The 26,621-nt window shown below is 36.2% G+C and overlaps 1 protein-coding gene across 4 annotated transcripts in view; it reads left to right on the top strand.

Moving 5' to 3' along the window:
- TOGARAM1 (TOG array regulator of axonemal microtubules 1) overlaps positions 1–20,017 on the top strand; it is an 82,972-nt gene extending 62,955 nt beyond the window's left edge. For 2 of the 4 annotated variants that reach the window (XM_012782783.2, XM_012782782.2), the window contains 9 exons: positions 4,621–4,726; positions 5,353–5,588; positions 6,307–6,465; positions 8,995–9,121; positions 10,941–11,059; positions 11,954–12,143; positions 14,154–14,373; positions 18,161–18,247; positions 18,871–20,017. In XM_012782783.2, the coding sequence (XP_012638237.2) occupies positions 4,621–4,726; positions 5,353–5,588; positions 6,307–6,465; positions 8,995–9,121; positions 10,941–11,059; positions 11,954–12,143; positions 14,154–14,373; positions 18,161–18,247; positions 18,871–19,136 (1,510 nt within the window). In that variant the 3' untranslated portion in view covers positions 19,137–20,017. Of the gene's footprint in view, positions 1–4,620; positions 4,727–5,352; positions 5,589–6,306; positions 6,466–6,663; positions 6,770–8,994; positions 9,122–10,940; positions 11,060–11,953; positions 12,144–14,153; positions 14,374–18,160; positions 18,248–18,870 lie in introns of those variants that run through there. The other 2 variants (XM_012782785.2, XM_012782786.3) reach the window with 2 other exon arrangements.
- The last annotated feature ends 6,604 nt before the right edge of the window (positions 20,018–26,621 follow it).

Genomic DNA, 26,621 nt, shown 5'->3' with positions numbered 1-26,621 from the left:
TTTAGCACTTAGATTTTGTTCAACTAATTGGTTTCTGACTTACATATTTTTGATATGACATCTTCTGTAATTATTGTATTTGCTCTCTTGTATGTCATGTGTCTTTTTTCTATGGATACTTTTAAGAATATTCTCTTTAACACTCCTTGTAGTGATTTGATTATGCTGTTCCACATTGTGATATTCTGTCGTCTATCCTGCTTGAGGCTTGTTCTTGAATCTGAGACTTAAAGTTTCAATCAAATTGGGAAATTTTTCACCCACTATTTATTAATTGCTTTTTCAGTGCCCCTCCTTGACTCCACTTCCTACTATTTTCTGATTATGTATATAGAATTGGGTTGTTTCTGGCTAAGATGTAACTGTATCCTAATTGAATAATTCAGGAAAGGAAAATCAAGTACTGCATATTCTCACGTATAAGTGGGAGCTAAGCTTTGAGTATGCGTGGTCATACGAATGACATAATAGACATTGGAGACTCAGAAAAGGGAGGGTAGGAGAGGGATGAGGGATGAAGAATTATATATTAGGTACAGTGTACACTATTTGGGTGATGGGTACACCAAAGGCCCAGACTTCACAACTGTATAAGTCATCATGTAACAAAAATCTATTCATACTCCCTAAATCTACAGAAATAAAAATAAATAAATTATTAAAAACCTGTATATATAACAGTTCATCTAAATGGCTAAAAAAAAAAACAAAAAAAAAACCTGTATATGTAACCTATATGTAAATGTTTTGTGCTTATCCAAAAAACGAAAATTTTGAGCTGGACAGCTATTAAATAGGTTTATTTTTACCACATTGGATTCTTAGATATTTTCTCTTCATTTTCCATAATTGTTCGAGGGATTTAAAAGCTTAAAAAAAATGACCACTAGCAATATTACCAACTAAGGGAACTCTTCTTAGCTCACATTCTTCAAACTTCTAAAATGAAGACCATAAAGTTTGAAATGTTATATCTAAATCCCACCTGCATCACACCCTCTTATTGGTATCCACCTACCATTTATCTGGCTCATTAGGTCAGGTCATGAAGAAGAAATAAAAGTTACAGAAACAACTAATGGTGTTTTTCCATTTTCAACTGTTGGATTATGTACAGGCAATCCTTGTTTCCTTGTTTTGCTTTATTGTACTTTGAAGATACTGTGCTTTTTACAAAGGGTAACCCTCTGTCAAGAAAGTCTATTGGCACCATTATTCTAACAACATGTGCTCACTTTTGTCTCTGTCACATTTTGGTAATTCTTGCAGTATTTCAAACTTTTTCATTATTGTTTTATCTGTTATGGTGATCTGTGATCAGTGATTGTTGATGTTACTATTACAGTTGTTTTGGGGAAGCTCAAACCATGCCCATGTAAGACAGGAAATTTAATCAATAAATACTGTATGTGTTCTGACTGCTCTTCCAACCAGCTATATTTCCAGCTCTCTCCTCACCTCAGGCATCTTTATTCCCTGAGGCACAACAATATTGAAATTAGGTCAATTACTAGATAACCCTACAATGATCTCTAAGTGTTCAAGGGAAGGGAAGAATCACATATCTTTCACTTCAAATCAAAAGCTAGAAATAATTAAATTAAGCTTAGTAAAGAAGTCATGTTGAAAGCCAAGATAGGCTGAAAGCTAGGCCTTCTTCACTATTTAGCCAAGTTGTGAATGCAAAGGAAAAGTTCTTGAAGGAAATTAAAAGTGCTACTCCAGCAAACACATGAATTATGATAAAGCAAAACAGCCTTATTGCTGATATGGAGAATGTTTTTGTGGTCTGGATTGAAAATCAAATCAACCACAACATTTCCGTAAGCCAAAGCCTAATCCAGAGCAAGGCCTGAACTCTCTTTAATTTTATGAAGGTTGAGAGAGGTGAAGAAGGTGCAGAAAATGTGAAGTTAGCAGAGGTTGGTTTATGAGGTTGAAGGAAAGAAGCCATCTCCATAACATGAAAGTGCAAGGTAAAGCAGCAAGTACTGATGTAGAAACTGCAACCTGTTACCCAGAAGATCTAGCTAAGGTAATAGATCCAGGCAGCTGCGCTAAAGAACAGATTTTCACTATAGATGAAACACCCTTATCTTGGAAGAAGATGGTATCTAGGACCTTCATAGCTAGAGAGGAGAAGTCAGTGCTTGCTTTCGAATCTTCAAAAGACAGGCTGACTCTCTTGATAGAGGCTAATGCAGTGGTGACTTTAAGTTGGAACCAGTGCTCATTTATCATTCTGCAAATCCTAGGGTCTTTAAGAATTATGCTAATTCTACTCTGCTTGTGCTCTATAAATGGAACAACAAAGGCTTGATGGCACCATATCTGCGTACAGCATGGTTTACTGAATACTTTAAGCCTACTGTGGAGATCTAGTCAGCAAAAAAGATTCCTTTTAAAATATTACTGCTAGCCAGGCGCGGTGGCTCACGCCTGTAATCCTAGCACTCAGGGAGGCCGAGGCGGGCGGATAGCTTGAGGTCAGGAGTTCGAAACCAGCCTGAGCAAGAGCGAGACTCCGTCTCTACTATAAACAGAAAGAAATTAATTTGCCAACTAATATATATAGAAAAAAAAATTAACCGGGCATGGTGGTGCATGCCTGTAGTCCCAGCTACTCAGGAGGCTGAGGCAGCAGGATCGCTTGAACTCAGGAGTTTGAGGTTGCTGTGAGCTAGGCTGACACCACAGCACCACTCTAGCCTGGGCAACAAAGTGAGACTCAGTCTCAAAAAAAATAATAATAAGTAAATAAATAAAATAAAAATAAAATATTACTGCTTATTAGGCCAGATGTGGTGCCTCATGCCTGTAATCCTAGCACTCTGGGAGGCCGAGGCAGGAGGATCGCTTGTGCTCAGGAGTTTGAGACCAGCCTGAGCAAGAGCGAGAACTTGTATCTACTAAAATTAGATAAATTAGCCTGGCGTGGTGGTGAGTGCCTGTAGTCCCAGCTACTTGGGAGGCTGAGGGAGGAGGATCACTTGAACTCAGGAGTTTGAGGTTGCTTTGAGCTAGGCTGGCACCATGGCACTCTACTCAGGGTAATAGAGTGAGACTCTGCCTCAAGAAGAAAAAATAAAATAAAATTTTATATTACATATATAAAATTTTATTTTATTTTTTCATATATATATACATATATATATATATATATATATATATATATATATTACTGCTTATTGACAACACACCTGGTCATTCTTGGTCACTCAAAAGCTTTGATGGAGGTGTACAGGAGTTAATGTCCTTAGGCCTGCAAATACAACATTCATTCTCAGCCCATGATCAAGGAGTAATTTGGATTTCCATGTCTTAATGATTTAAGAAATGTATTTCTTAAGGCTATAGCTGCCATAGATACTGATTGCTCTGATGGATCTGGGCAAAGTAAATTAAAAACCTTCTGGAAAGGATTTGCCATTCTAGATGCCATTAAGAACATTTATGATTCATGGGAAATCAAAATAGCAACATTAACAGGAGTTTAGAATAAGTTGATTCCAGCCTTTATGAATGACTTTGTGGGGTGGGGGAGTTCAAGACTTCTGTGGAGGAAGTAACTGCAGATATAGTAGAAATAGCAAGAGAATTTGAATTAGAAGTGGAGCCTAAAGCTATGACTGAGTTGCTGCAATCTCATGATAAAACTTGGATGGATGAGGAGCTGCTTCTTATGGATGAGCAAAGAAAGTGGTTCTTGAAATGTAATCTACTCCTAGTGAAGATGCTGTGAACATTGTTGAAATGACAAAGAATTTAGAATATTCTATAAACTTAGTTGATAAAACAGTGGCAGGGACTGAGAGAATTGACTCCAAATGTGAAAGTAGTTCAACTATGGGTAAAATGCTATCAAACAGCATCACATGCCACACAGAAATTTTTTGTGAAAGGAAGAGTCAATCAACATAGCAAACTTTATTGTCGTCTTATTTTAGGAAATTGCCACAGCCACCCCAACCTTCAGCAACCACCATCCTGATCAGTCAGCAGCCATCAATGTGGAGGCAAGACTCTCCACCAGCAAAAAGAAAACAGCTCACTGAAAGCTCAGATGATCATTAGCATGTTTTAGAAATGAAATAACTTTTAAATAAAGTACATAGATTTTTTTAGACATATTGCTATTGTATATTAGACTATAATATAATAGAGACATAACTTTTTATGTACTGGTAAACTAAAAAACTTGCATTTTGTTGTAACATTTGCTTTATTGTGGTAGTCTGGAACTGAACCAGCAATGTCTTTGAGGTATACTTGTACTCACGAATAAAGTAAAAGGTAGTTAATTTTCTATTTCCAGTTTTGTTTTATTGTTTTCCACGTCTTTTGTCATTCCTTTCTGTCCTTCTGCTCTCTACAAAGAATATAGAAGAAGTATTTCTTTTTATTTGTAATACAAAGAATAAACTTAATTTGACTATCAGTAGTGCTTTTAGGTCTTAAAAGATCTTTATATCTTTTTATTTGAGATCCCTAAATGATAAGGGAAAGCAGATGAGATCTCCTCATTGGCAGTATTTCATACACAAAAAAAGAAGACATCTGAGATTCTGCTCCAGTTGAACTCCATTTAATAAATGATTCTGTCATTTCTTTTTCCCATAGGGAGAAGAAAATTGAGGGACTGAATTTTATTAGATGCTTAGCTGCTTTTCATTCTGAGATATTGAACACAAAGCTGCATGAAACAACTATTGCAGTAGTTCAAGAGGTAAATGTGTTTTTCAGATGAGACAAGGATTGTTTGAATAACAGAGAATAAATATGCCATGTTTATTTGACCTTTAAATTTTTCTGTGCTATCCTCTTGTATTTTCTTGGCTAGAGCTGGAACCCATTCTATTAAGTGAAGTATCCCAAATATGGAAACATAAGCACCACATGTACGCACCAGCAAATTGGTATTAACTGATCAACACCTAAGTGGACATATAGGAATAACATTTATTGGGTATCAGGCAGGTGGGGGGGATGGGCATATACATACATCATGAATGTGATGTGCACCAACTGGGAGATGGACATGCTTGAAGCTCTGACTCGAAGGGGGAGGGGGAGCAAGGGCAATATACGTAACCTTAACATTTGTACCCCCACAATATGCTGGAAAAATAATAAAAATTTTTCTGTGCTATATGACATAAGTAGGCTTATATTTAGTTAAAGTAGCCCACGTCTTAATTTGCAACGTTTAAAAATATTTATTAGATGTTAATTTTTAGGACAAAAGATAATATTAAACTATGTTACTTTAATAGTAAGATTCATTTCAAAGTAGTTGTTACTTATTTTCTTTCACAATATCAGCAAAACATAATTTTTGGAAATTTTTTTTAGGTGAAAAATTTACGTTCTGGAGTTTCTCGTGCTGCTGTCGTCTGTTTAAGTGATCTTTTCACTTACCTGAAAAAGAACATGGATCAAGAACTAGATACTACAGTAAAAGTTTTGTTGCACAAGGCTGGAGAATCAAATACATTTATAAGAGAAGATGTTGACAAAGCATTGAGAGCTATGGTTAATAATGTAACTCCTACACGTGCAGTTGTTTCTCTTATCAGTGGAGGACAAAGGTATTGTTCAAAATAATCTTGAAATGGCTTTAAACTAAAAATGGAATACTGCAATCTAGGGTAGAGAAACAAGCCAGTTTCAATATTATTTCAGTCAAAAAAATAAATAATTCCAAGCCTGGCACGTTGGCTCATGCCTGTAATCCTAGCTGTCTGGGAGGCCAAGGCCAGTGGATCGCTCAAGGTCAGGAGTTTGAAACAAGCCTGAGCAAGAGTGAGACTCCATCTCTACTAAAAATAGAAAGAAATTAATTGGCCAGCTAAAAATATATAGAAAAAATTAGCTGGGCATGGTGGCGCATGCCTGTAGTCCCAGCTGCTCCGAAGGCTGAGGCAGAAGGATCGCTTGAGCTCAAGAGTTTGAGGTTGCTGTGAGCTAGGCTGATGCCATGGCACTGTAGCCCTGGCAACAGAGTAAGACTCTGACTCAAAAAATAAATAAATAAATAATTCCTATGTGATGAGCATATTACATGCTGAGCATAAAAAGAATAATACTGTTATTTTAATAATGATACTTACATTCACAGATCTGAAGCTAAATAAATGCCTGTGATTCTGAATTTTGTTTTGTTTTTAACTTGTTGGGGAGGGATAACTAATACAAATAATTTGTCATTTTAGCCTGCCAGGATGATGTTGAGCTGTTTAATCATTTAAAATAGATCTTTGGAAGATAGTTCATACAACTGTGTTAATTGATCATATGTCCTTGTAGCCATTTACACATCGCGGTAAGAAGGTGTACAGCCCAGCACTTATCAGATATAGTGGAATTCATGGAACCAGAACGTATTTTATCTGGAGCAAAGGATATGGCTGAACGTATATTACCAGCTGCTGCTAAGTTTGCTCAAGACAGCTCACAAGAAACCAGGTGAATAGCTAATAATATTCGCTAAATCTGTTAGTATAAGGGCTTAAAAGTAGGAAAAGAAATACAAGTTAAAAAATAATGAACATTTTTCTAAACGGAGAAGTGGGGTCCCCAGGGATTGGTGCTGGGGGATAGTCTTATTTAACCAATTTGTAAATGATCCTGAGGGAGTGCACAGTGAATTCTCCAAATTTACAGATGACACTACATACTTCTGGGTAGTGAGATGCCAAGTCACAGGGATGAACTTCACGAAAACGGCACAAGACTGTATGAGTGGGCAGAAAAGTGGCAGAAGAACTTCATTATGGGCAAATGTAAGGTAATGCATTTAGGGGATGATGATATATTTTCCAAGCAATCAGGTAAAATCAAGGAAGTAGGTACCTGTGAAAAATACTAGAATAATGCATAACAGTATGTTATGCCCTGAAACATGAGATATCTGCACTTAGAAACCTCCATGAATTTGTGATGGTTATACTTGAAGAATAATTTTATGAACATTAAGAGCAATCAGACAAAATAATTAAGATGTGGATTAGTACAATAGCAGTAGTGGTGACAAAAATTTTGGATGTAGTCAGAAGCCTAGGTTAAATTTCTAGGCCCATCATTATTTGCCCTTAAGCAAGTAACTTAGCTTCTGTTAGTCTCTGTTTCCTTGTCTATAAAATCAGGAAGTTTGGATTAGGTAGCCAGTAATGTCCCATACAGATATCTAACATTTTATGGCAGTAATGTATGAAGATAATTAAAAGTGGCGGGAGAGAGTATCCTGAAGTTATAAAGATTAAAGAAGGATGTACAATTTTTAATATTTTAAGACAAAGATGTTCATTAGTTTAGGTAACTGGAGTTAATCTTGTGGAACTCATATTACACCTAAAGCTAATAAAGAAAGTAATGGAAAAAAACAAGTAGAAAAAAAAAAGTAAATATATTAGTTTTCTGTTGCTGTGTAAAAAATCAAACAGACATAGCAGCTTAAGGCAATACAAATTTCTCACATTTTGTGTTCCTTTTGTTTGTTTACTTGTTTGTTTTAACCTTTCCCATATTTTTGGGCCCTATAATGGACCTACAGTCCTTAATATTTCAGGCTAAATGTCAGAATTGTCTTTGAAACTATAACTGATTAGTATCTCCTTATCTGAGTATAAACCTTATTCTGGTTGTGGGGAAAGGTAATATTTATTCTCTGAGATCACCTCCCTTTCTGCAATTTCATCACATTTGAAGGGGTCTGGTTGATATAGATGATCTTAAGATCATCCTATAGTCCTTCCCCACAAAAGTCTGTCCTCTCTAGTTCTTATAGACCCATATATTCCAAGTTGTAAGCAAAAGTATAAGTATAATTTAGGGCTAGGCCTCCTTGAAGATTAATAATGTGGTATTATTTTGAGGTGCTATAAGACATCTCTGTGCTAAAAGATTCTCCAATATGTACTTCAATGATATCTGACTTTCTACCATTAGAATGATATTTTGGCTTAAGGTATTATCCTAAGAGTATTATTTTAAAATTCATATAACATAAAAACCCTAGTTTGGACATTATAACAACATTTATTAACATGCCCACGATTTATCAACTAACTTGGGTGTATTTTAGGTAGCAGAAGATAGTATTTTGAAGAATGGGGACCCAGGTAAGTTTTGACTAGGGAAAAAGACAGAGAAATATGGGATCTAGGGAAAGTTGGCTCAGGCCAGAATGTTGGGCCAGCAGGTGGGCCGCAAAATATCTGGGCAAGGAACCCAGAACAAAGACAAACTTATACTAACTCACAATTCTGCCAACTGCCAACCTTGATAATGGACCCTGGGATGCCTGAAAAATAGAATCAAAGCTTTTTGCTCTCCATCTGCGCCATGACTGAGAGATTTGAAGTCGTAGTGATTTTAAAAGGGGGTAGAGAGGACAGGAGACTCCTATACATATGCTCCTTGACTTATGACAGGATTATATCTTGAAAAATTCATTATGAATTGAAAATATCAAGTTGAAAAGGTATTTAATACATCTAACCTACTGAACATCGTGTCTTAGCCCACCCTACCTTAATGGTGCTGAAAACATTTACATTAGCCTACAGTTGGGCAAAATCATCTGGTAGCACAGAACATTGTAGAGTATCAGTTGTTTACTCTCATGATTCTGTGCCTTACTGGGAGCTGCGTCTTGCTGCAACTGCCCAGCATCTCAAGAGAGTATCATACAGGATGTTGCTAGTCTGGAAAAAGATCAAAATTCAAATTTTGAAGTCTAGTTTCTACTAAATTTGTATCATTTTTACACCATTATAAAGTCAAAAAATCATAGTTCGGACCATTGTAAGTTGGGGACTATCTGTACTTTCTAGTAATATACTGTTAGTGTATCTACATTTCAGTGGCTTACTTAAAACAGGGATGGTGATCTTGAAGTTGATAGGTTTTTTCCTATTGAAAAAAATTGCATTTAAGGACAAATAGCTAATTAACATATATAGGTTTATTTACCTATTTCTCAAATATTCATAGGTATTATGGTCGAAAGATGCTTTTCCTCATGATGTGTCATCCTAACTTTGAAAAAATGCTTGAAAAATATGTCCCATCTAAAGATTTGCCATATATTAAGGAATCTGTTAAAAACTTACGGCAAAAGGTATGTGGAAAAAGTTAGTTTAATAAACAACTTTAAAAGAAAAGTATATTTTTCTATCAAGGCAAAGAATAAAAATAATTACTTCAATTATTTCTCTATTAATCATTTGAAATATATGTGTAACAGTATTTCAACAATTAAGTATTTTACTAAGTAGACATATATAGTGTCAGCCTTTGGAATTAAATATTTGTTGAACAGAAGCTTGACGTTTGGTAGAATACAGTTTGGAGTTACAAGATGTGAATCACAATTCTGACAATTAGCAACTTTGTAACTTTAGGTATACCACTTATTTCTTTGACTAGTATTTTAATTTTTATAAAATGCAGATAATAATGTTTACCATGCTTGGGCCTTGCTGTATTTTATACATCCCACTATTAGAGCTCTTATGACACTGCCGAGCATTTATAGGGAGTTCTTTGAGGATATGTGCCACATGAATACATCCTGGTAGATAGTAGGGATTCAGTAATGTCTGTGAAATGAGTGAGAGAATACCAAGTGAAATTAAATGTGAACAGTAGTCTATTTACATCTTTTTTTTGAGACAGAGTCCCACTCTTGTTGCCTGGGCTAGAGTGTGGTGGTGTCGTCATAGCTCACAGCAACCTCAAACTCTTGGGCTTAAAACATCCTCCTGCCTCAGCCTCCTGAGTAGATGGGACTATAGGCACGAGCCACTGCACCTGGCTAATTTTTTTTTTAGTAGAGATGGGGTCTTGTACTCCTGAGCTGAAGCTATCCTCCTGTCTTGGCTTCTCAGAATGCTAGAATTACAGGCATGAGCTACCATGCCTGGCCTATTTACATCTTATTTTTGAAGACTATGTTTAACCTAACAATAAAGAATTTTTCTGGCTAGGCGAGGTGGTTCATGCCTATAATCCTAGCACTCTGGGAGGCTGAGGTGGGAGGATCGCTCAAGGTCAGGAGTTCCAAACCAGCTTGAGCAAGAGCGAGACCCCGTCTCTACTAAAAATAGAAAGAAATTAGCAGGACAACTAAAAATATATAGAAAAAATTAACCAGGCATGGTGGTGCATGCCTGTAGACCCAGCTACTCGGGAGGCTGAGGCAGAAGGATTGCTTGATCCCAGGAGTTTGAGGTTGCTGTGAACTAGGCTGATGCCATGGCACTCTAGCCTGGGCAACAGAGTAAGACACTGTCTCAAAAAAAAAAAAAAAAAAAATTTATCTTGTAATTTATGTCATTTTTCTCTGATGACTTCGGACTCAGGACTCATTTATGAAGGGGTAATATTACAAAGACATGTGGTAATAGACATTTTAGAGCATTTTTTCCTGCCCATTGCTCTTGATGATTTCAGCTTAATTCATATAGAACTTATTAAAATAACTGCAAAAAATTATCTGACTAAAATGAGGCAGATTATATTTGTGAGTCATTTCCAGTACAAGTATTAAGAACAAAATGGTTTTAAATGGTTCTTTTTAAAATGTTTATTCTCAAACTCCTAATGTTGCAAAGAAATTCATCATTTATGGAATGTGTTCATATTTTCTGTATAGATTTTATGCTTTAAGAAGAGTAGTTATAAAATGTAGCATTTTAATTTTTAAACGTTTTAACAAGTGAGTTCATAATTTCCTATTAGTCATGTATTTTGTTAATTTACTAATTATAACATATTTTATGTATCTGATCTTTGTAAAGCATAAGTTTAGCAGATTATTAAAATGCTATTAATCTTGAAAAATCATAATGGCTGCTTTGAAAATTACATTGTGCAAGTTATTTCACTACTAATTGTAAGTTTTCCATTACTCTACCTTTTTTTGTGTTTACTGACAGGGTTTGGGAGAGATACCACTGGATACTCCTTCAGCAAAAGGAAGACGTTCTCATACTGGCAGTGTAGGAAATACAAGATCTTCATCTGTTTCTAGAGATGCTTTCAGTTCAGCTGAAAGGTAAGATGATTTGATAGTCTACATCATTAGAGAAATTACTCCCTAGTGATAGTAGTCTCATTTGGATGTTTTCATGAACTATCTTGGGTCTTTGCCAATATTTAATGGAGTTTTAAAAGTTTGGTAAAGACCTAGAAAGTATGAGATAATTAGATTTAACAAGGCAATTATATATTTACAGTATTTTGCTTTTATATTCACTAAACCTTAGTAAAGTTGTAATGTTATTGAACTTATCAATATTAGACCTGTGTTGGACAACTTCGATTAATTTTGGATGCTTTTGGTTAGCATGGGGAACTAGGATTTCAAAAGGATCCCCACTATTCTCTAACTGATAAAATAGTTTACTATGCCTGAATTGTTTGGGCAAACAATGTGTGGCTTATGCTAAAAATCTGCTTTCTTTCTGGGGGTCTGGAATTTTGGTGTGTCCTAGGTAGAGAATCTGTATGTGACAAGTTCCCAATAAAAAACCTGGGCATAGAGTTTCTAATAAACTTCTTTTGTAGACAACATTTCATATAAGTTCTCACAATCTATTGTTGAATGAATTGTGTCCTGTGTGATTCCAGTGGGAAAGGACCCTTGAAATCTTGAGTATGGCTTCCACTGCACTTTGACCTATGTACCTTTTCCCTCTGCTGATTTTGCTTGGTATCTTTCTGCTATACTAAATTTTAGCCATGAGTAAAATTATGCACTAACTCCTGTGATTCCTGCTAGTAAATCAATCCTAGAGGAGATCTTGGGTACCCCCAACAGGCATTGCGGCTGTAGGTTAGATCATTTTATAAATTTTGGAAAGTGAATTTATATTGAGAATTTTTGTTATATTTGTAATTTTTATAGCAAAGTAAAAATGAAATTAAATTTACCTTTCTTTCACTTTAGAGAGGTGACTGAAGTTCGTGAAGTCACCAGAAAATCAGTTCCTCGTAATTCCTTTGAAAGTGCTGAGTACATTAAAGTCATAACAGGTTTATTAAATGCAAAAGATTTTCGTGATCGTATTAATGGGATTAAGCAGCTTTTATCAGATACTGAAAATAATCAAGAGCTTGTTGTTGGAAACATTGTGAAGGTAAGGACCTGTCAAAATTAATATTCATTTGAAATCTGCAGCCAATAAAATTCATTAGGGCAAGGTGCTGTGGCTCATGCTTGCAGTCATAGCACTTTGGGAGGCTGAAGGGGGAGGGTCACTTGAGGCCAAGAGTTCAAGACCAGCTTGGGCAATAGTGAGATCCTCATCTCTACAAAACATAAAATTAGCCAGGTGTGATGATGCATGCCTGTAGTCCCAGCTACTTAGGAGGCTGAGGCAGGAAAATGGCTTGAGCTCAGGAGTTTGAAGTTGTAGTGAGCTATAATGATGTCACTGCACTCTAGCCCAGGCAACAGAGCAAGACCCTGTCTCAGAAAAAATAATAAAAATTCATTAATAAACTATTGCCTTAAATCTTACTACTTTATATATATTACTTTGAAGTGTTAAAATAAGCTAGTGAAAAGATTCGGTTGCCAAGGTTTTGCTGTGTTAAAGGCATACTAGAACAATTCAAGGTGACTGGAAAAAAAAAGAAGAAAATAGCCACTTATTTTTGTGAATCCTTCCACAAGATGGTGATCTCAGAACCTGGCATTCAGTAAATATATGTCAAGTGAATCAATAAATATTATTAATAGAAAGTAAACAAGGACATTTAAGAGACTTGATATTGCTGTAGAATAAAATTTTTCGTATATGTGTTATAAATCTCTATATATTGATTTTTATATACCTATCTTTAGGAAGACAAGAAGCAGCAGAAAAGGAAATATTAATAAATGTTCATAGTTGCAGAGCCTAGGTTAATTATGTCTCATCAGAATTTAGTTCAGTTAATTCTATTAGTAATTTATTCATTAAATTCTATTTTAAATTTACATAATATACATTAAACTTGGCAAACATACCATAATTGTTCTTTAATTCCAATAGTGTTGTCTCAATTTTCAGAAGGAAAATACCACATTACCATGTCATGGGAGCCAGAAAGTTACATTTTCTGATATCTGTTGAATAAAAATAAATCTCTTGGGAAGACTGTTTGGGTTTGTTTGTTTAGGAGGTCTTTTTGTTTTTGTTTTAATATTTTATTATAAAAAATTTCAAACCTATAATGGAATAAGATGAATTAGATAAAGCACCTAATAGGCAAATCATCCATCTTCAACAATTATCAGGCTGGGCACAGTGGCTCATGCCTATAATCCTAGCACTCTGGAAGGCCAAGATGGGAGCCTCACTTGAGGTAGGAGTTCAAGACCTGCCTGAGCAAGAGTAAGACCCCATCTCTACCAAAAAGAAAAGGAAAAAAAAAGAAAAACAGTTGGGTGTTGCAGCACACACCTGTAGTCCCAGCTACTCAGGAGGCTGAGGCAGAAGGATCATTAGAGCCCAGGAGTTGGAGGTTGCAGTGAGCTACAGTGACACCACTGCACTCTATTCAGGGCGACAGAGTAAGACTGTCTCATCAAAAACAAATGAGGCAACTGAGCACCTCTCTTTTAAAAAAATAAAGAAAATCAAAGAGCAAGGTATTATTGTCAATCAGGTTAAGAAGTAATAATAAAAATTGAACTTTGCAATTACATCTAAAATTTTCATACCAAATCTAAACTGAAAGTAAGTCCAATCTCTATAGTAATACTTGCATGTCTATTTCTGGTATGAATAGAGATAAAAACAGAAACTTTTCTTAAATTTTTAGAATTAGCTAAGCTAATCTGCACCTTCCAGAAAATAGCATGTTTATCATATTTACAATAAGTCAGTTATCTGCCTACTGAACCATATTTCTCATCCTTTATTAGGATGTCTTTTGGGGTGATTTTTGAAGCCTTCTTTTTTTTCCTATAAGAAAATTCTTCACTTAGATTTAGCATCCAAATTTTTATAAAGTTCCTGTTGTCTAAGTTCAGGTTGTTTTGTGTATGTGTGTGTTTAAACTGAATAAAGCAGGAGAAATATTATGAAATGCCAAGAGAATTTAAATATAATAGGTATAAACATTGTTTTACTTTAAATAATTTACCAATTTACTTTCAGATCTTTGATGCTTTTAAATCTCGACTTCATGATTCCAATAGTAAAGTAAATCTGGTGGCTCTGGAAACAATGTACAAAATGATTCCTTTACTTAGAGATAATTTATCTCCTATAATCAACATGCTGATTCCAGCAATAGTGGATAATAATCTGAATTCCAAGAATCCAGGCATCTATGCTGCTGCTACAAATGTTGTTCAGGCACTAAGTCAGCATGTAGGTAAGAAATTTTACTTTGGTATTCAAATTGCTTTGACTTTACTTTCGTACTTTCTGATTCCAGTTTGTTTTTTGGTTTTTTTCTTCTTTTTTTCTTTTTTGACACAGAGACTTGCTCTGTTGCCCCAGGTAGAGTGCAGTGGTATCATCATAGCTCAGTGCAACCTCAAAACTCCTGGTCTCAAGTGATCCTCCTCTCTCAGCCTTTCAAGTAGCTGGGACTACAGGCGTGTGCCATGACATCCAGCTAATTTTTCTATTTTTAGTAGAGATGCAATCTCGCTTTTGCTCATGCTGGTCTCAAACTCCTGACCTCAAGTGATCCTCCTGCCTCAGCCTCCCAGAATGCTAAGATTATAAGTGTGAGCCACCTCATCCAGCCCTTGACATTTTTTTAATAGCATTTTCTTTTCACTAACTTACTTTTGGATAAGAATACCGTATATAATACAGATACAAAATATGTGTTAATCGATTATGTTATTGGTAAGGCTTCTGGGCAACAGTAGGCTATTAGTAGTTAACTTTTGGGAGAGTCAGAAGTTATATACAGATTTTTAGGCCTGTAATTCTAACTCACGCCTGTAATTCTAACACTCTGGGAAGCCGAGGCAGGTGGATCATTTGAGCTCAGGAGTTCAAGACCAGCCTGAGCAATAGCGAGACCCCATCTCTACCAAAAATAAAAAACATTAATTGGCCAACTAAAAATATATAGATCCTCAAACTGTTTAAACGGGAAAAAAAAAAAGTAAAAAATAAAATAAAAAATAAAAATAAAAATATATAGAAAAAATTAGCCCAGCATGGTGGCACATGCCTGTAGTCCCAGCTACTTGGGAGGCTGAGGCAGAAGGATTGCTTGAGCCCAGGAGTTTGAGGTTGCTGTGAGCTAGGCTGATGCCACAGCACTCTAGCCCAGGCAACAGAGTGAGACTCTGTCTCAAAAAAAAAAAAAAGTTATACACAGATTTTTCAGTAGTACAGGCATTGCTTCCCCTAACCTCCATGTTGAAGGGTCAACCCTTCAATTATGTAATTATGTAACCCTTGCAATTATGTAAGATGTAATCTTTGGGTGCAAGGTACACAGGACCTCTCTGTACTGTCTTTTCAACTTCCTGTGAATCTGTGATTTTTCAAAATTAAGTAAATCAGTAAATGTAAAAATCAGTAAATGTAAAAACTTCCCCCCCAGAAAAACAATTCTTTTTCTGCTTTTTGATAAACCTGTGCTATCATTTATTTTTATTTTTTTATTTTTTTTTAGACAGAGTCTCACTTTGTTGCCCAGGCTAGAGTGCCATGGCATCAGCCTAGCTCACAGCAACCTCAAACTCCTGGGCTCAAGCGATCCTGCTGCCTCACTCAGCCTCCCAAGTAGCTGGGACTACAGGCATGCGCCACCATGCCCAGCTAATTTTTTCTATATATTTTAGTTGGCCAATTAATTTTTTTTTATTACGGCATATTATGGGGGTACAGATTTTAAGGTTTCAATAAATGCCCATTTCTCCCCCTCCCCCCAAAAGTCTGAGTCTCCATCATGACCATCCCCCAGATGGTGCACATCTCACTCATTATGTATGTATATACCCGCCGCCCTCCCCCCTCCCACCTGCCCAATACCCTATTACTGTAGTACCTATGTGTCCACTTAGGTGCTACTCAGTTAATACCAGTTTGCTGGAGAATATATCTGGTTCTTGTTTTTCCATTCTTGGGATACTTCACTTAGTAGTATGGGTTCCAGCTCTAACCAGGAAAATATAAGATGTGCTATATCACCATTATTTCTTAGAGCTGAATAGTACTCCATGGTATACATATACCACATTTTATTAATCCATTCTTGGATTGATGGGCACTTGGGCTGTTTCCACAGCCTTGCAATTATGAATTGTGCTGCTATAAACATTTGAGTGCAGGTGTCTTTTTGTAGAGTGTCATTGGATCATTTGGGTAGATGCCCAGCAATGGGATTGCTGGATCAAATGGTAGATTCACTTGTATCGCTTTAAGTATCTCCATATTGCTTTCCACAGAAGTTGAACTAGTTTGCAGTCCCACCAGCAGTGTAGGAGTGTTCCTCTCTCTCTGCAACCACGCCAGCATTTATTATTTGGAGATTTTTTGATAAAGGCCATTCTCACTGGGGTTAAGTGATATCTCATTGTGGTTTTGATTTGCATTTCTCTGATGATTAGAGATGTTGAGCATTTCTTCATATGTTTGTTGGCCATTCTTCTGTCTTCTTTAGAAAAATTTCTGTTCAAGTCCTTTGCCCACTTTTTAATGGGGTTATTTGATTTTTTCTTCCTAATTTTCGTGAGTTCTAAGTATATTCTAGTTGTCAGTCCCTTATCGGATGCATAGGATGCAAAAATTTTCTCCCATTCTGTAGGTTGTCTGTTTACTTTCATGACTATTTCTTTGGCTGTGCAGAAGCTTTGTAGTTTGATCATGTCCCATTTATTTATTTTTGTTGCTGCTGTGATTGCCTTTGGGGACTTCTTCATAAACTCTTTGCTCAGGCCAATGTCTAGGAGAGTGTTTCCAACTTTTTCCTCTACAGTTCTAATAGTTTCATACCTTAGGTTTAAGTCTGTTATCCAGCGTGAGTTGGTTTTTGTGAGAGGTGAAAGGTGTGGGTCCTGTTTTAGCCTTCTACAGGTGGCTATCCAGTTTTCCCAGCACCATTTATTGAAAAGGGATTCTTTTCCCCAGAGTATGTTTTTGTCTGCTTTGTCAAAGATTAGATGGCTGTATGAGGATGGTTTTATATCAGGATTCTCAGATCTGTTCCACTGGTCAATATTCCTATTTTTGTGCCAATACCATATTGATTTAATTACTACAGCTTTGTAGTATAGTTTGATATCTGGCATATTAATGCCTCCCATTTTGTTTTTGTTGCCTAGAATTGCTCTTGATATTCAGGGTCTTCTTTGGTTCCATACGAAGCGTAAAATTATTTTTTCTATATCTGTGAAGAATGCTGATGGGATTTTAATAGGTATTGCATTGAATTGTAGATCAGTTTGGGTAGTATAGACATTTTGATGATATTGAGTCTGCCGATCCACGAGCATGGTATGGATTTCCATCTGTTTACATCCTCTGCTATTTCCTTCCTCAGTGTTTCATAGTTCTCCCTGTAGAGGTCTTTTAAGTCCTTGGTTAAGTATATTCCTAGGTACTTTAATTTCTTTGTTGCTATTGTGAAGGGAATTGAGTCTTTAATTTGGTTCTCAATTAGATTGTTGTTGGCGTATATGAATGCCTCTGATTTCTGTGTATTGATTTGGTATCCTGAGACTTTACTAAATTCATTGATCAGTTCCAGGAGTTTCTTGGTTGAATTTCTTTTTATTTATAGTAGAGACGGGGTCTCGCTCTTGCTCAGGCTGGTTTCGAACTCCTGATCTTGAGTGATCCGCTCGCCTCGGCCTCCCAGGGTGCTAGGATTACAGGCGTGAGCCACCGCGCCCAGCCTGTGCTATCATTTAGAACAAGATGCCTAGGAGATATGCAATTCTTTTTTTAAGACCATGTGATAGCTCCTTTAATGCTCTGTAAGATATTATTAGTTCTTGTTTGCTGAATATTACTCTATAAAGGTTTTATAGAGAATTTTAAATAGTGATTAGCAATGTAGATTTTTAAAACTTAAAAGATTTGCCCCCTAGAAATGAGTATATTTTTTCCTTTCAATGCTATTATATAATTGAAAATAACTAAGATTTCATTACTCTTTAAACATATGTTTCTGTGCTCTTTTTGTTTAGACAATTACTTACTTCTACAGCCATTTTGCACAAAAGCTCAATTTTTAAATGGAAAAGCAAAACAGGACATGACGGAAAAACTTGCTGGTAAAGACTTTTTAATTGTAATTTCTAAAGAAACATTTTATAAACAAAGAACTGATGAGTAGTTCAACTTAGTTTTATAATAGCTATCAATTCAATATCAGTATTCATGAAGTATAAATAAATTATGTAATTATCCACAAGAGGATTTTTTAAGACTTTTACCCCAGAAATTTTATTCAGAAGAATTTTATTCTTTTTTTCTAGTAAGTGTTTAATCTTTCTGTTAGTAGAAATAATACAGGAAAAATAAAAAGATATTAAAATCAAATATTGCTGCTCACAGAAAATTGCTATTTCAAAGTTATGTTTGATAAAATGTCCATTGGTGAAAAATGTATAAATTTTTATTTAACTACATTTGGAAAACATTGAGATGAATTTTGAGTTTAATTCTTCTCTTTACTACTTTTGCCTGCACTAATCATCAGATATGGAATTCTAATATATTACTTGAAGATCTCAGTCTTTAAGAGAAGGGTTCTACCTTTAGTTCTCTTAAGAAGCCTAACTTTTTAGAACAAATGGCATGAGGAAGATGCTCAGTATATTTTAAGTGCTTTATAATTAGCAGAATTTGAACTTAATTGTTTAACAACTCTGTTTACCATATTTTTCTGTTTCAGATATTGTTATGGAACTTTATCAAAGGAAGCCCCATGCCACAGAACAGAAAGTGTTGGTTGTTTTATGGCACCTCTTAGGGAACATGACAAATAGTGGCTCTCTGCCTGGAGCTGGAGGAAATATACGAACAGCCACAGCTAAATTATCAAAAGCACTTTTTGCCCAGATGGGTCAGAATCTGTTAAATCAGGCTGCCTCTCAACCACCACATATCAAAAAGAATTTAGAGGAATTGCTCGATATGACAATTTTAAATGAATTATGAATCTTTGATAAAATATGGTATGATGAACAAAACTGTTTACATGATGACAAATGGAACTTTTTAAAAGTTACATTTTCAGTGCCTGTACTTCATGTTCAGTAAATTAAGTCAATGGCTATTTTTATTTGCAGCCTATGAGTACATATCTATCCTATATCACCCTACTACTTGTACCCATCACACAAAACCCTAAAATAATCAATATATCCTGTTATTCATGAAATCTGAGGCATGTGGGATAAATCCAATTTTAATATTTTTGAGAAAAGTCCTGCTTATTTGCACTATTTGATAGAAATCACAATTTATTACCCTGTATGTACAATTAGAATTGTAATTAAAAATATACTTTTTATGTAATCATGTTCTGCTATGTCTCATTACTCAGCCTTATTTTATGAAGTGGAAGTCATTGAACTATGTTATCACAAACTAAGTTTTGTGTGCTATTTGTGAAAAACATGTATTTCTGAATCAGTCCACTAATATGATTATGCAGTATTAGCTTGCTTTTGCTGCTGTGTTAATGTGATATATTTGCTTACCTTTTGGGTTTAATTGTCTCCATAATTGTGAAATTTAGTAGGTTATAATAAAGCATGACCAAAGTTTTAGAAAACATTAAACATTTTAAATGCACGTTTAAAAAAACGTGTTGAATGTAACTTCCCTATTTTTGTGTGTAAGCACTAAATTTTATTTCTATATGCCCTGACATTTATAAAGGTGTTATTTTGTTGCCCAGTTGTGTAATTCTCAAAAATAGTGCCAGGTCTTCTACAGCTTTTCTCAGAATTCTTGGGCTTACAAGTACTGTATGCATCTTAAAAAAGAAAAGGAATGTTATAAAATAAAAGGATTTATTTCTGTAGATGTGTGAGGTGTCCTATTTTTCTAACTTCCATATATGTTAAGATGGAAAAATACATATAATATTGACCTATTACTTTCACTTGATCTACTTGATACAATATTTATCTATCACTGTTAACAGTAGATCTGGGTTATCATTCTAGCTTTATAGTTAATTAGCTTTAGGCAAGTCACATGCCAGGTCTGGGACTCAGCTTTCTCATCTCTAAAATGTGAGGGCTGGACTAGATGATTTTTTTTTTTTTGGCCATGTTAATCTACTCTGTATCCTTCCCATTTTAGTATATGTGCTGCCAAAGCGACCACAGGACTAGATGATTTTTAAGGTCCTAGCCTATTCTAAAATTTTATGATTTTATGTTTATTCTTTTTTACTGTGTAAATGACCAATTTTCTAATGCATTTGGCTGCCTTTCAAATTGTGATTCTTTGTATTTATCCACAACTTCTGAGAAAAATACAAACAGGTTTCACTGCTATTTGAAGCTAAACTAAAAGAAGTGTAAAGGCTTGGCTAATTTTTTTATATACACTGTTATATAATTACATACATACTTTAAAAATGCCTTGTATTTTCTTCTAAGTGTATTTTATTATAGTTCTATAGTTTATATCTAGAGTTAGCAAACTTTCTGTATACGACCAGAAAGCAAATATTTTTGGCTTTGTAAGCTACAGAAAAATTATGACTTTTTTATTTTAAACAATCCTTTAACAATGTAAAACATATTCTTAGTGCAGGCCATGGAAAAATAGTCCTCTGGCATAGTTTGCCAGCACCTGATTTAGACACTTCTGACCTCAGTTGTTAAGTCTGAGATCATCATTAAATTTTGCTTCAACCCTTTTTGATATGCATCATCGAAACAATAGTTATAGATTGTGTTTTATTAATTATGACCACTGTCCTTGTGTCATTGCACTTGTGCTAGCTAAATTTATAGTATTCCTTATTGGATAAATTGAAGGTAAACTTTAAATTTTAAAGGCAAAAGAAGGCTGGGCGCGGTGGCTCACGCCTGTAATCCTAGCTCTCTGGGAGGCCGAGGCGGGCGGATTGCTCAAGGATAGGAGTTCAAAACCAGCCTGAGCAAGAGCGAGACCCCGTCTCTACTATAAATAGAAAGAAATTAATTGGCCAACTGATATATATATATATAAAAAAATTAGCCGGGCATGGTGGCGCATGCCTGTAGTCCCAGCTACTCGGGAGGCTGAGGCAGAAGGATCGCTCGAGCCCAGGAGTTTGAGGTTGCTGTGAGCTAGGCTGACGCCACGGCACTCACTCTAGCCTGGACAACAAAGTGAGACTCTGTCTCAAAAAAAAAATAAAATAAAATAAAAAAAATAAAGGCAAAAGAAGACCATTACTTTATGTGTAACTTATTTTGAATAGATAGAGTTTGAATTTTTCACTGACAAAAAGTAGTCAATATAATCACTACAAATAATGTGGAAACTTTACTTCACATGATCTGTGAACTATCTTTTATTACAAAGAAAATATTAATGTTAACAAGAGTCCCAAGTCTAAATATTTTCTATATTTTAGTGACTTCTTCATATTGACCTCTCACAAGTCTAGCAGTTTGTTATTAAGAACTAACCAGGGCTCAGTAGCTCACATCTGTAATCCTAGCATTTTGGGAGGCTGAGGTAGGAGGATTACTTGTGGCCAGGAGTTCCAGACCAGCCGGAGTGAGACACCATCTCTACAAAAAATACAAAAATTAGCTGGGTGTGGTGACGCCCACCTGTAGTCCCATCTACACAGGAGACTGAGGCAGAAGGATGGCTTGAGCCCAGGAGTTTGAGGTCGCAGTGAGCTAGACTGATGCCACTGTACTCTACCCAGGGCAACAGTGTGAGACCTTGTTTTAAAAAACAACAACAAAAGCTGTTATAAAACCAGAAGTCAACAAAGAATTGGAGACTGATCATTGATTGAAAGAACTAAGGAAGAGTTTTTTAACTAAAAAAAAAAAAGCTTTATACTTTGGAAAAAGGACAATTTCATTTTTCATAAAGGGATTTACAGCCCACAGTGGCCATTCTGGCAGGCTGGGAAACTGTTTCAGGCCACAAACTGGGAACAGGTACTTCAAGAGAGATAAGGGGGACAGGATTTTTTACCGAACAAGGTGGCTAAATATTGAAAAGGTGAATGAATGACCCAAAGGACACATTTCACACACAGGCTATGTGGGAGCAACAAGGCTAGTTTATTCACCCGGGTGTGGATGGGCTGAGTCCGAAAGGAGAGTCAGCACAGAAGGGGATTTAGTGAGGGTTTTGACTGGGATAGCCAACCCCATCCTACCTGCCCTGTTCAGTTTTTTGTTTCTGTGCTAAACTGGCAGGTGAAGAATTGCTTCTTGCTATGTGCAGCAGAAGACAGTGGGCAGAACAGCTGTTTGTAGTATATTCTTTTTTAGACAACCAACTCCTACTATCCTTTACCCCAGTCACATCCATCCTTCTATTCTGGCGTCATCCTTATCAGGAGAGCTAGGGAGGGATAGCCTTGGTGTCTATCAGGGAGGAATGAGGAAGGAATGCTGCCTGCAGCTGGCTGCCAGATCTGCTAGGGGGAGTGAAACTTCGTCAAGGAATGCTAGCTGTAACCTTCTGCCAGATCTACAAAGTCCAGGGACTCCCCAGACTCCTACGGCTATTGTTTTACAAGCCTAAGTTTTGCATTAACCACATTTTGTCCTATACATACTTTTCGGGTTCCCGAAAATAACGGGTTTTTAACCACATTAACCACATTTTGTCCTATACATACTTTTCGGGTTCCCCTAATATTCGTTAGGAATAAACCTAACAAATATTAGGTAATTAAATATGAAATATCCAATTTCAAATAAAAAATGTAGTTTATTATATCTGAAACAAGAAGCAGTACAATTATTCAAAGTATGCACTTAAACCATGGACACAGTTTTGCCATCTTCATGGTACCTTGTTTATGCCAGTAGCAAAGAAGCCTGGAAAGGGAGTGATGATTAAATTGCTTGTTGAGAATTGAATTTTCCTTGCAAGAAGTGGTCCAAAGTCTGAAAGAAGTGGTATTTGGTGCAAAGTCTGGTGAATACAGTAGATGACAGAGAATTTCCAGGTCCAGCCTCTACAGTTTGAGCAGCTTGTTTGTGTGACATGTGTGGTCAAGCGTCACCTTGCAAGAGGATTGTCTTGTCTGTCTTGACCAATCTCAGCTGCTTAATTGCAAACATCCTCATCATTTTGTTCAGTTGATTATAGTAGATATCTGCTGTAATCGTCTGATCAAGTTTCATGAAGCTGTAGTGTATAATATCAACACTGCACCACCAGACAGACACCATTAGTTTTTTTTGATAAATATTCAGTTTGGGACTTCAAGTGTTTCGGCACTATATCTTTCTCCAACTATTGTGCTGAATGCTTGTGATTGTCAAAAAGAATCCATTTTTCATCACACATAACAATACAGTATAGAAATGGTTCACCTTTATGTCATGAGAGCAAAAAAGGTAAGCTTCGAGACAATTTCTCTTCTGATGCTCATTTAATTCATGTAGAACCCATCTATCCAGCTTCTTTCCTGTACTGATTTGTTTCAAGTGGTCCAATATTGCTGGAATAGTAATGTCAAACTTTGCTGCTAATTCATGAGTTGGTTAAGATGGATTCGCTTCCACCACAGCTTTCAGCTCATCATTTTCCACTTTGGTCTCAGGTCACCAGTATGGCTCATTTTCAAGATTAAGATCACCAGAACACAACTTCTGAAACCATCAACATATTGTGTGTTCATTAGCCACATCCTTCCCAAACACTTTGTTGATGCTTCAAGCTGTCTGCATGCACTGCATTGGTTCCCCAAAGGAACTCATATTTGAAAATAAGTTTTTGACTTATCCATGGTTTCACAAAAATTACTCTAAAAAAAACTTGAAATATAATCACAAGCCAAAACATGTGTTTGAAAGACTGAGGGTGTGCCTTCACAATAAAAAATAAAACAATAAGTGTCAGTGAAATGTCAGAGATATCAACTGTCAAACTTAGTACTTAGTATTTAGTATTACTAAGTACTTAGTACTTAGTATTTACTTAGGAAATCAGACATTGTATACTTGATAACCTAATATACATATTCAATAAGCTATAAGAGGAGTGAATATTTATGAACAGAAAAATGTGCATGTGTAATGGTGCTTTATATCTCCCCTCCTGTCATCCTCGGAAACTCAGGGGTTTTGTTTTGTTTTGTTTTGTTTTGTTTTGTTTTGAGACAGACTCTGTCACCCAGGATAGAGTGCCGTGGTGTCAGCCTAGCTCACAGGAACCTCAAACTCCTGGGCTCAAGCGATCCTCTTGCCTCAGCCTCCTGAGCAGCTGAGATTACAAGCACATACCCCCACACCTGGCTAACTTTTACTATTTTTAGTTAGTAGAGACGAGGTCTCACTCTTGCTCAGGCTGGTTTCAAACTCCTGAACTCAAGCAATCCTTCTGCCTTGGCCTCCCAGAGTGCTAGGATTACAGGCGTGAGCCACCACACCCAGCCTGGGAACTCAGTTTTAAGATTTTTCTGGGGTCCCTTTGGCCAAGAGTGGTCTGTTCAATTACGTGGGCTTAAGATTTTATTTTTAGTTTACAAGCTGAAGGCCTGAATAAATATTTACTTGGAATAAAGGAATGTTTATAAGCAGTGATAATTACAAGAGTCTAATCCCACCAATGTAATTGGACTCAAGTCTAGCTACTCAGAGAGTTGGTGACATGAAAAGCAGGTTTAGAATTGAGAGTTGGTGACAGGAAAAGTGAGTTTATTCAAGAGCCAGCAACCTGAGGAGATGGTGAACCCTTGTAGCAAAGTCCATGTCCATCTGGTGGTCTGGCTGGCATCAGCTATACTGCATCAAAATTAAAGGTTAACTGCTCAGCATTTTTCTCCAGGAGGGAGTCTTGGTTTAAGAGTTGCTCAAGGTCAGTTCCTGGGAATTCTTACATAAATACAGTTAGGCATTGGGAAAGAATTATTAGTTAGCTTTGAGAAGGAGGGACTTTTACTGTTACATCAGCACTACAACTAAAAAAAGACAAAATTTTACATTATGTATTTACCCAATGGAATCCATATCATACAGTTGTTAAAGTTATGTTTTAAGTACTTATCACAAGACAATGTACACAGTGTGTTAAAGGAAAAATGCTTGACAACAAAATAAGTACAGCATCTCTATTTATCAATATATGTGCACATAGAAAATAGAACTAGTGGCCAGGCATGGTGGCTCACGCCTGTAATCCTAGCACTCTGGGAGGCCAAGGCAGGAGGATTGCTCAAGGTCAAGAGTTTGAAACCAGCCCGAACAAGAGCGAGACCCCATCTCTACCAAAAATAGAAAGAAATTAATTGGCCAACTAAAATATATATAGAAAAAATTAGCCAGGCAAGGTGGCACATACCTGTAGTCCCAGCTACAGCTACTTGGGAGGCTGAGGCAGAAGGATTGCTTGAGCCCAGGAGTTTGAGGTTGCTGTGAGCTAGGCTGATGCCATGGCACTCTAGCCAGGGCAACAGAATGAGACTCTGTCTTAAAAAAAAGAAAACTAGTATTATATACTCAAAAATGTTAATAGTAGTAATCGGTGGATAAGGAAGTTATTTTAATTTTTTTCAGTGTACTTTTCTGCAATTTCTTTCTTTTTTCTTTTGAGACGGAGTCTCACTCTTGTTGTCCAGGTTACAGTGCAGTGGTGTCATCATAGCTAACTGCAACCTCAAACTCCTTGGCTTCAGCAATTCTCTTGCCTCTGCCTCCAGAGTAGCTGGTACTACAGGTGCACACTATCACACCCAGTTAATTTTTCTGTGTTTTGTAGAGCCAGGGTCTCTATCTTGCTCAGGCTGGTCTTGAACTCTTGGCCTAAAGCAATACTTCCACCTAGGACTCCCAGAATGCTAGGATTACAGGCATGAGCCATCAAGCCTGGCCTATGTCTTAATTTCTTAGTAAAGGGAATGTACCGAGCACTGCGGAGACATAGTTATAGTGAAAGGTTGTCCATGAATTTTTCACCCCCACATTCCTACTAAACAAATGATAAGAACCATGCCTTGGTGTTAAAGTTTGCATATTTAATCAAGGTATACATATATATACTTGTATGCTTATGTATATTGATATGCATATATAAATATATATAATGTATATTAATATTACACATATATATTAGCCTAATATAAAATTATTTCCTCCTCAGTCTGGTACTCAGAAATTTCTCATGTATTCTCCATATTTTTGTCAGCATAAATTTGTAAAGTCTTAATCGTCTTGCTATAGAAGTTACAATTGGCCCTCAGGATATACTGAAATCTGATGCTGGTGTTAGTTTAGAATAAATGATGGGTACTAGGAATCAGAATGAGAAAAATTGGCTCTTCTTACAAGATAACTCTTTTAGATGAAGTCTACACAGATTTCTTTTTCTTTCTTTCTTTCTCTCTTTCTTTCTCCCTTCCTTCCTTCCTTCCTTCCTTCCTTCCTTCCTTCCTTCCTTCCTTCCTTCCTTCCTTCCTTCCTTCCTTCCTTCCTTCCTTCCTTCCTTCCTTCCTTC

Source organism: Microcebus murinus, chromosome 6, assembly GCF_040939455.1.
Source record: "Microcebus murinus isolate Inina chromosome 6, M.murinus_Inina_mat1.0, whole genome shotgun sequence".
Classification (NCBI taxonomy): domain Eukaryota; kingdom Metazoa; phylum Chordata; class Mammalia; order Primates; family Cheirogaleidae; genus Microcebus; species Microcebus murinus.
Note: the sequence above shows the minus strand (reverse complement) of the source record. Positions and strands in the feature narration are given on the sequence as shown.